Source organism: Papio anubis, chromosome 12, assembly GCF_008728515.1.
Source record: "Papio anubis isolate 15944 chromosome 12, Panubis1.0, whole genome shotgun sequence".
In the NCBI taxonomy this organism is placed as follows: Eukaryota; Metazoa; Chordata; class Mammalia; order Primates; family Cercopithecidae; genus Papio; species Papio anubis.
The window spans coordinates 59,773,571-59,785,232 of NC_044987.1; the positions used below are offsets into that span (position 1 = coordinate 59,773,571).

Consider the following 11,662-nt stretch of genomic DNA (forward strand, 5'->3'; position numbering starts at 1 on the left):
GGAAACCATGAAAAACAATGTCCTAAGTAGACAGTATCAATAAAGAGAAATTATGAAAAAGGAATCAAATAGAAATTCTGGACCTGAAAAGTACAGTGACAGAACAGATTTGAACAGGCAGAATAATTAACTAATATGAATATAGGTCAATTGAGATTATCCAATCTGAGAAACAGAAATAAAAAAGAATAAAGAAAAATGAACAGAGCCTAAGAAATCTGTGAGACATCGTTAAGTGTACCAATATACACAAAATGGTAGTCCCAGAATGAGAGAGAAAGGGGCAGAAAATATTTGAAGTAATAATGACCAAACACTAACCAAATTTAATGAAAGACATAAGTCTACACATTCAAGAAGTTCTGTGACTCCAAAGTAGGATAAAGACGTCTATACCAAGACACATTATAATCAGACTGTTGAAAGCCAAACAGAATACTGGAAATAGCAAAGATCACAAATCACTATACCAGATATAATAATCATGAAAAAGTTTGAAATATTGTGAGAATTACCAAAATGTGACACAGAGACAAAAAGTGAGCACATGCTGTTGGAAAAATGATGCTGATAGACTTGCTTGATACAGGGTTGCCATGAATCTTCAGTTTGTAAAAAATGCAGTATCAGCAATGTGCAATAAAGCAAAGGACAAAAAAGAAAGGGATGCCTGTATAAGACCTAGAAAACAAATAGCAGAAGTCCTTCATCAGCAATTACATTAAATGTAAATTGATTAAACTCTGCAATTAAGAGGAAGAGATTGGGAGAATGGATTTAAAAAAGAAATGATTCGGATATATGCTGAGACACACCTTAGATCCAAAGACAAAAATACGTTGATAGTGAAAGGATGGAAAGATATTTCATGCAAACAGTAAATAAGAGAGCTGGAGTAGCCATACTAATATCAGACAATATAGACTTCAGGTTAAAAATTGTTACAAAAGACAAGGAAATATATTATATAATGATAAAAGGATCAACTCAACAAGAATTCTTCTGAAGTGCACATGGAACATTCTCCAATATGGACTGTATGTTAGACCATAAAACAAGTCTCAATATATTTTAAAAGGTTGAAATAATAACTATATTTTTGACCACAATGGAATGAAACTAGAAATTGATAGGAAGAAAACTGGAAAATTAACAAATATGTGCAAATGAAACAACACATTCTTTAAAACCAGTGGGCCAAAGAAGAAGTCACAAGAGAAATTAGAAAATACTTTGAGAGGAATGAAAATAAAAACCTTCCTGGATATACATATGCTCTTAAGACTGAACCAGGAAGAAATTGAATCCCTCAATAGACCAATAATGAGTTTTGAAATTGAGGCAATAAAGAGTAGCCTACCAACCAAAAAAGCCCAGGACAAGACATTCACAGCTGAATTCTACCACAGGTACGACAATGAGTTGATGCCATTTCTACAGCAACTATTCCAAAAAATTGAAAAGGAGGGATCCCTCCCTAACTCATTCTATAAGGCCTGCATCATCCTGATACCAAAACCTGGAAGAGATACAACAAAAAAGAAAACTTCAGGCCAGTATCCTTGATAAACATCAATGCAAAAATCCTCAATAAAATACTGGCAAACCAAATCCAGCAGCACATCAAAAAGCTTATCCGTCATGATCAAGTAGTCTCCATCCCCTCTATGTTAATCTGTTTTCACACTGCTATAAAGAACTGCCCGAGACTAGGCAATTTATAAAGGAAAGAAGTGTAATTGACTCACAGTTCCATGTGGCTGGGGGAGGCCTGAGGAAACTTACGATCATGGTGGAAGGCAAAGCAGGCACCTTCTTCACAAGGTGGCAGGAGGGAGTGAATGAATGAGGGGGGAAGAGGCCCTTATAAAACCGTAAGATCTTGGCCAGAAGCAATGGCTCACACCTGTAATCCCAGCACGTTGGGAGGCTGAGGTGGGCAGATCACTTGAAGTCAAGAGTTTGAGACCAGCCTGGCCAACATAGTGAAACTCCATCTGTACTAAAAATAGAAAAATTAGCTGGGCGTGGTGACATGCGCCTGTAATTCCAGCTACTCCAGAGACCGAGATGTGAGAATCGCCTGAACCTGGGAGGTGGATATCACAGCGAGCCAAGATTGAACCAATTCTCTACTGCCTGGGTGACAGAGCAAGACCCCACCTCGTAAATAAGTAAATAAATAAAACCATCAGATCTTATGAGAACTCACTATCATGTGAACAGCATGGGGGAACCACCCCCATGATTCAGTTACCACCACCTGAACTCTTCCTTGACACATGGGGATTATGAGGTTTATAATTCAAGATGGAATTTGGGTGGGAACACAAAGCCTAACCATATCATTCCACCCCTGGCCCCTCCCAAATCTCATGTCCTCACATTTCAAAACACAAACCTTTCCAACAGCCCCCCAAAGTCTCATCTGAGACAAGGCAAGTTCCTGCTGCCTATGAGCCTGTAAAATCAAAAGCAAGTTAGTTATTCCATAGATGCAATAAGAGTATAGGCATTGGGTAAATACACCCATTCCCAGTGGGAGAAATTGGGCAAAACAGAGGGCCATGCAAGTCTGTAATCCAGCAGGGCAGCCAAATCTTAAAACTCCAAAATGATCTCCTTTGACTCCATGTCTCACATTCAGGTCACACTGGTGCAAGAGGTGGGCTCCCAGGGCCTTGAGCGGCTCTGCCCTTGTGGCTTTGCAAGGTACAGCTCCCTCTGTGGCTGATTTCACGGGCCGGCATTGTTTACAGCTTTTTTAGGTACATGGTGTAAGTTGTCGGTGGATCTACCATTCTGGGGTCTGGAGGAAGGTAGCCCTCTTTACCACAGCTCGCCTAGGCAGTGCCCCAATGGGGACTCAGTGTGGGGGCTCCAACCCCACATTTCCCTTCCATACTGCCCTAGCAGAGGTGCTCCAGGCTCCACCCCTGCAGCAGACTTCTGCCTGGACATCCTTGCATTTGCATACATTCTGTGTAATCTATGTGAAAGTTCCTAAACCTCATTTCTTCACTTATGTGCACCTACAGGCCCAATACCACATGTAAGACACCAAGGCTTGGGGCTTGTACCCTCTGAATCAATGGCCTGATTTGTACATTGGCCCCTTTTTGCCACAGCTGGGGCATGGGCACCAAGAGACTTCACAAAGCAGCAAGACCCTGGGCCCAGCCCACAAAACCATTTTCTCCTCCTAGTTTTCTGGCCCTGCAGTGGGAGGGCTTGCTGTGAAGACTTCTGACATGTCCTGAAGACATTTTCCCCATTGTCTTGGCAATTAACATTTGGCTTCTCATTACTTATGCAAATTTCTGCAGCTGAGTTTTTGTTTTCTATTGCTCCATCAGACTGGAAATTTTCCAAACACTTATGCTCTGCTTTCCTTTTCAACATAAGTTCCAATTCCAGACCATCTCTGTGTGAATTATGGGGATTATAATTCAATATGAGATTTGAGTGGGGACACAAAGCCTAATGATGTCACCCAAGATGCAAGGGTGGTTCAGCGTAGGCAAATCAATAAATGTGATTCTTCACGTAAACAGAACTAAAGACAAAAACTATGTGATTATCTCCATAGATGCAGAAATGGCCTTCAATAAAATTCAACATCCCTTCATGTTGAAAACTCTTAATAAACTAGGTGTTGAAGGAACATACCTCAAAATAATAAGAGCCATATATGACAGACCCACAGCCAGTATCATTCTGAATGGGCAGAAGCTGGAAGCATTCCCCTTGAAAATAGGCACAAGACAAGGATGCCCTTTCTCACCATTCCTATTCAGCATAGTAACGGAAATTCTAGCCAGGGCAGTCAGGCAAGAGAAAGAAATAAAGCGTATTCAAATAGGAAGAAAGGAAGGCAAACTGTCTTTGTTTGCAGATGACATGATTCTGTATCTAGAAAACACCATTGTCCCAGCCCAAACGCTTCTTTTTTTTTTTTTTTTTTGAGACGGAGTCTCGCTCTGTCGCCCAAGCTGGAGTGCAGTGGCGAGATCGCGGCTCACTGCAAGCTCCGCCTCCCGGGTTTACGCCATTCTCCTGCCTCAGCCTCCCGAGTAGCTGGGACTACAGACGCTCGCCACCTCGCCCGGCTACTTTTTTGTATTTTTTACTAGAGACGGGGTTTCACCGGGTTAGCCAGGATGGTCTTGATCTCCTGACCTCGTGATCCACCCGTCTCGGCCTCCCAAAGTGCTGGGATTACAGGCTTGAGCCACCGCGCCCGGCCTCCAAACGCTTCTTAATCTGATAAGCGGCTTCAGCAAAATCTCAGGATACAAAATCATTGTACAGAAATCACTAGCATTCCTATACACCAGTAGCAGGTAACCAGACAGCCAAATTATGAATGAACTCCCATTCACAATTGACACAAAAAGAAAAAAATACCGACGAATATGGCTAACAAGGGAAGGCAGGACCTCTTCAAGGAGAACTACAAACCACTGCTCAGAGAAATCAGAGATGACACAAACAAATGGAAAAACATCGCATGCTCATGGATAGGAAGAATGAATATCATTAAAATGGCCATACTGCCCAAAGCAATTTATAGATTCAATTCTATTCCCATTAAACTACATTGACATTCTTCACAGAATTAGAAAAAACTATTTTAAAATTCATATGGAACCAAAACCATTTAAAATTCATGTGGAACCTGAATATTCAAGACAATTCTAAGCAAAAAGAAAAAAGCTGGAGACATGACGCTACCTGACTTCAAACTATACTACAAGGCTGCCGTAACCAAAACAGCCTGATATTTATACAAGAACAGACAGACCGATGGAACAGAATAGAGAATCCAGAAACAAGACTGCATACCTACAACCATATGATCTTAGATAAACCTGACAAAAACAATGGGGAAAGGGTTCCCTATTTAGTAAGTGGTGCTGGGAGAACTGGTGAGCCGTATGCAGAAAACTGAAACTGGACCCCTTCCTTACACCATACAAAAAATTTAAAAATCAACTCAAGATGGATTAAAGACTTAAATGTAAAACCCAAAACTATAAAAACCCTAGAAGAAAATCTAGGCAGTACCATTCAGGAGCATAGGCAGGGGCACAGATTTCATGACGAAGGTGTCAAAAGCAATTGCAACAAAAGTAAAATTGACGAATTGGATCTAATTAAACTAAAGAGCTTCTGCCCAGCAAAAGAAACTGTCATCAGAGTGAACAGACAACCTACGGAATGGGAGAAAAATTTTGCAATCTATCCATCTGACAAAGGTCTAGCATTCAGCATCTACAAGGAACTTAAACAAATTTACAAGAAAAAAAAAAGCCACCCCAGTAAAAAGTGGACAAAGGTTGAATAGACACTTCTCAAAAGAAGACATACATGTGGTCAACCAGCATATGAAAAAGAGCTTGACATTACTGATCCTTAGAGAAATGCAAATCAGAACCGAAATACCATCTCACACCAGTCAGAATGGCTATTATGAAAAAGTCAAAAAACAACAGATGCTGGCAAGGTTGTGGAGAAATGAAACACTTTTACATTGTTGGTGGGAGTGTAAATTAGTTCAACCATTGTGGAAGACAGTGTGACGATTCCTCAAAAACCTAGAGGCAGAAATACCATTCGACCCAGCAATCTCATTACGAGGTATATACCCAAAGGAATATGTATCATTCCCTCATAAAAATACAGGTACGTGTATGTTCATTGCAGCACTGTTCACAACAGCAAAGACATGGAACCAACCTAAATACCATTCAGTGATAGACTGAATAAAGAAAATGTGGTACATATACCCCCATGGAATACTATGCAGCCATTAAAAGGAACAAGATTATATCCTTTGCAGGGGCATGGATGGAGCTGGAAGCCATCATTCTCAGCAAACTAATGCAGGAACAGAAAACCAAACACTACATGTTTTCATTTATAAAGTGGGAGCCGAATGATGAGAACTCATGGACACGTGGGGAAACAACACACACTGAGGCCTGTAGGTGGATGGGGGTGGGAGGAGGGAGACCATCAGGAAAAACAGCTAATGGATGCTGGGCTTAATACCTTGGTGATGGGATGATCTGTGCAGCAAACCGCTATGACACAAACCTGCACATCCTGCACATGTACCCCTGAACTTAAAAGTTAGAAAAAGGTAAAAATAAAAGAAAACCTGTACCTCAAAACTTACTGAATGTAATTCTAGAAAGCAGTGCTCAGAGGGAAATTTATAGCTGTAAAAGCATACATTATAAAAGATCTAAGACTAAACACACAGAGTAGACTAAACACAGAAAACAAAACGAAAGAAATAATAAAGATTACATTGAAGATTAACAGAGAATAGGAAAACAGTAGAATGAATGAAACCAAAAGTTGGGTCCTTTGGTAAGATCAACAAAATTGACAAATTTTTAACGACTGGTCAAGAAAAAAGAGAAGACTCAAATTACCAAAATTAGGAAGAAAAACGATGACATTACTGACATTATAGAATTAAGAAGGATTATAGACTATGAACAATTTTATGCCAACAGATTAGATAATTTAGATGAAATGTACCAGTTCCTAGAGTGAATGTAATGAAATGTACCAGTTCCTAGAAACATGTAAAGTACCCAAGGAAGTTGAAAATCTGAATTGACCTATATAAAGAGGTTGAACCCAGAATAATAATAATAATAATCCAACAATGAAACCTGAGGGCCAGATGGCTTCACTGGTGATTCTACCAAACAAATAAAGAAGAATTAACATGAATCCTGACACTCTCCCAAAAATTAGAAGAATAAATATTCTGTGAGGTAAGCATTACCCTGATACCAAAGCCGGACAGATATTTCGTAAGAAAACTATAGGCCAAGATCTCTTAGGAATATAGATAAAAATTCTTCAGCAAAAATACCAGCCAACAAAATCCAGCAGCATTTTTTAAAAAGAATTATATACCATGACCAAGCGGGATTTATTCCAAGAATGCAATGGTGTTTCAGCGTATGAAGATCAATGTAATGTACCATTTTAGTAGAATGAAGGGGAAAAAAAGCTCAGTAGACACACACAAAAAAGTGACAAAATCTTATACCCTTTCATGAGAAAAATGCTGAACATGTAGGAAAATAAGAGAACTTCATCAATCTTATAAAAGGAATCTATGAAAAACCCACAGCAACAGCATACTTAGTGGTGAAAGAGAAAACTTTCCTCCCAGTAGCAGGAACAAGATAAATGATGTCTACTGTTGCCACTTTTGTTCAACTTGTACTGGAAATTTTAGCCAGAAAAACTGGGCAAGAAAAATAAAAAGGCATCCAGATGGCAAAGGAAGAAGTAAGACTATCTCTCTTTACATATGACATGTTATTCACAAAAAATCCTAAAGAATCCATGAAATAATTGTTAAAGCTAATAGCCAGATTTTAGCAAAGCTGCAAGATATAAGCTCACCACACAAAAATCAGTTGCATTTCTATACACTAGCAATGAACAACCCAAAAAGGTAACTATGAAAACAATTCAGTTTACAATAGCATCAAAAAATAGAATACTTATGAATAAATTTAACCGCAGTAGTGCAAGACTTGTATGCTGAAAACTACAAAACGTTGTTGAAAGAAATTAAAGATCTAAGTAAAACGAAAGACCTCCTGTGCTCATGGATTAGAAGACATAACATTGTTAAGATGGCAATACTCTTGAAGTCATTTTACAGATTTAGTGTAACACCTATTAAAATGCCAATGATCTTTTTTGCAGAAATGGACAAACGTACCAAAATACATATATGAATTTTCAGAGGATCCCAAATAGTTAAAACAATCTTGAAGGGAAAAAAAAGAACAAAGGTGGAAGACTCACAACTCCTGATTTCAAAACTTACTGCAAAGTATAGCAATCAAAATAGTGTGGTACTGGAATAAGGGTAGACATGTAAATCAATGGAATAGAGTTGAAAGTCCAGAAATAAACCCATACATCTGTGGTCAACTGATTTCCAACAAGGGTGCCAAGACCATTCAGTGGGGAAAGAATAGCCACTTTACATATGGTGATGGTATAACTGGGTATCTACATGCAAAAGAATGAAGTTGGACCCCAACCTCATACCACATACAAAAATGAACTCCAGATGGATCAGATACCTCAATGTAAGTGCTTAAACTATAAAACTCTTAGAAGAAAACACTTGAGGAGTTCAGTTGTATAATAACTGCTCTCTTACAGCACTTATGCTATAGTGGTAGACTTCAGTGTCTAGATGCTCCTTTCAGTGAAGGTTGTCTTTTGATCAATCTGTCTCTAATGCTTTGCACAGAGTTGGTGCTCCGTAAAAAGTCTGTTGATCAAATATGAATGGGAGAGATAATGACAATTTCAGCTATACTAAAGTTTACCAAAAAGATTTTAGATTGTCAGAATTTTTTTTTTTTCTTCATTGTGTGCGTGGTCACTGCAAGTGTTTCCTCCCTGGGCCTTTTCTTTTGCCAAAATGGAGTTTATGGGGCATCTGAAGATGTTCTTCCCAACTGCAGGTAGTTGTCATGTGTGTATCTGATAACGCAGGATTGAAAACAGTGACTTTCAATTTGACTGTTTTACACCTGACAAAATGGATTTATAGCCTGTTTTTAAAAATTATATTAAGCTATGTCTTAATTATGTAATATTTGGAACTTAAGGTCTAGATCCAGCCTCAGTTTGAATACCTCTAATGGCATGGAGCTCAGTGTCTTCCCAGGCAACTGTCAGTGAACTGCTCTATTGAAAGTTACAAAGGTCTTTCTCAGGTTGATCAGAAAATCTTTTCTTTTTGGTGTCTGCTTGTTTCACCAATGGAATCACACCAAGCAATTGATATATTTGAAGTAACAATGCTGTCTCTCTCAATTTTATATCCCTTTCTTCTAACCCAAGGTATATATTATTTACCACAGCATTTTAATCTGCCATACAGTATGCTTCTGGGTGGCTTACACCACTGACAGTTTCTGTGACTTCTAGGAACGCAAATGAATATCAATATTTTTTAAAGTAAACTACCAATCAAACTGACTTTTACACAGCTGCTTTTGTAGGGGGATGTTGAAATTTTCTACCTGCTCCAAAATGTATTTCCCACTAGATAGTACAACTTTCACATCCTCATTTGGGTTAAATGTTGAATTTCTTGGTACAGTGCAAGCATGTGATACAGGCTGGCCACCGCTTTCTCCTGTTAACACTATGTGGCCATAAGACATAGGATGGGAGGGTTTTGAATGGGAGGAATAACACAGAAACACTGGAATAGAAGCCCTTATGAGTGGGTAGGACATGCTACCCACTCTACCTACTAGAGATGTAGGGAGAAGAGAGGCACCTTGGGAAGATACCTTACCTCCTTTTCAAGTTTTCTTCGAGCTAATACTGGCATAGTAAAACTCTGAAAACAAGTCTTTTGCTACAAAAGAGTAGATATGATGCATTCCATTCCAAAGCTAAATCGAATCATTTGAAGAAATAATTTCTGTTTGAGATCATCTGCATAACTATGTGTCCATCTTGACTTATGGCAAATTTGTGTTTATCCTTTGAAATGAACATGCTACAGGAAGACATTTCCAACCCAGATCTCACTTCATCCCAGGTTATGAAGAACTCTCTGTTACGCCATTTCTGCTTCCTATGCATACTTTTTTTTTTGTTGTGCCCTTTCACTGTATTGTATTTATTTATTTGCCCACTAGACTCTAATTCCTTGAAGACCTAGACTGTGTCTTATTCTTCTCTGTATTCTCAGTGCATGGATAGTGGCCATCAGTGTCTGGCATACATATAGTAAGTATATGATACATGCTTGGTGAACAGACATATATTCCTGTTGGAAGGAATGGAAACAAAGGCAAGTGAGAAATTAAGTGTCCCTACTTGTTTCTGGGGCAGGTGACAGTCATCTGCATATAATTCTAACATAGATTTACATATGATCCTGGGACAACTGTTAATAGATATCCACATACAAAAGGATAAAGTTGGACTCCAACTTCACACCATTTTGAGTTACAAAATTTAACTCAAAATGGACCAAAGACCTAAACTTAAGAGTCAAAATGATAAAACTCTTAGAAGAAAACACTTGGGAAGTTTAGTTGCATACTAACTGCTGTCTTATGGCACTTACTATGCTATAGTGTAGTGGACTTCAGTATATAATCCAAGTACTGTGGAGTTTGGTTTGGGTTATAAACTCATTGTCATAAAGACAAAAATCATGTGTTCTTTAAACCTCTGAAATCACTAGGATTTAGGCCTTTGAAAGCTCAAATGTAATGGATTAAAGGAGAGACTACATTTAATTTTGACTCTGTACATAAAGATCTAATGCACTGCTGTGCATTTTTGTAAGAACTTCAATATTTGTTTTGTGCTTGATTTAGATTGAAGAGAGGTTTGGGTCAATAAAAAGAAAAATCTGTTGCTTGTAAAGGTGATTTAACATTGTATCCACACTATTAAGGATAGTGAAGTATCTCTACATCTCTCTAAGCATGTTCAAAAGAGCCACTGGTTCTGCCTCCTTTTGGCAGGGTCTAGTTTGGAAACAAAACCTTGAACCAAATAGTGCTCCTCTCCGGAGCACTCTCTTTTTGCAGAGTTTCTTCTCAGAATGTATTTTGTTAATAAATTAACTCATTCCTATTGTAGCTGCCCAAGGGAATTCTTTCTTGGTTAGTGGCTTAGAAAGCAAAAAGATACTGTCATCCTTTTTCCTTACCTAGTAAATAGACTAATTTTGACTACTTGTTTTTTATTTATTCTTTTTTTAGGAAGCTGAACTCCAAGGTGGAAAGGAGTCAGAGCTGTAGTGACACAGCCCAGGAAAGAGCGAAGAGCAGACTCAGAGCAGCTCCAGGCAACAAAGCCAAGGTACACCTCAGCCACAGACCTCCGGGGCTTGCGAGGCCTGCCTCATCACCCCCTCTGCACACAGTCACGAAATAAACTATTCCAGAAGAGAAGCAGAATGAGCTCAGGCATACTAGTTATGCTGGAGAAGTCCACAAACAGATGTGAAGGAAGGAAGTTTGAATTAGTAGCCCGATGGGTAGAATAAGGTCTAATAGAGAATCCCCCCTTCTTTTTTTTTTAAGAGACAGAGTCTCACTCTGTCACCTAGGCTGGTGTGCAGTGGTGCAACCATAGCTCACTGCAGCCTCGGACTCCTGGGCTCAAGTAGCCTTTCTCACCTCAGCCTCCCAAGTAGCTGGGACTGCAGGCACATGCCACTACACCTGGGTAATTTTTTAATTTTTTGTAGAGATGGGATCTTGCTATGTTGTCCAGGCTGGTCTCAAAGTGATACACCTGCCTCAGCTTCCCAAAATGATGGGATTACAGCACTTTGGGAGGTATGAGCCACCATGCCTGGACAAGAAACCTTTTTTAAAGCTTTAGATAAGTTTTTTTTCCCCCTACATATTTTCAGTCTTATTAATTGTTTGAAGTATATAGGATTTTCTGCTAAATGGTATGCTTTCTAAGTTAGGGATTTTCTCCCTTTCTTGGGCTCACGTTACCCTTCATCCCTTTTCTTGTCCTCCCCTTCCCTGTCGCTCCACCATCATAAAGGAATGATGAAGGAAAATGTGTATGTATGTGTGTATGAATGCATAATCCTTTTAATCTCTTTCAG

General features: G+C 39.0%; 1 protein-coding gene across 1 annotated transcript in view; it reads left to right on the forward strand.

The window, feature by feature from the left end:
* RNF169 (ring finger protein 169) overlaps positions 1 to 11,662 on the forward strand; it is a 96,162-nt gene that overhangs the window by 77,634 nt on the left and 6,866 nt on the right. The window contains exon 5 of the mRNA XM_003919477.5: positions 10,797 to 10,896. Within this exon, the coding sequence (XP_003919526.2) occupies positions 10,797 to 10,896 (100 nt within the window). The remainder of the gene's footprint in view (positions 1 to 10,796; positions 10,897 to 11,662) is intronic.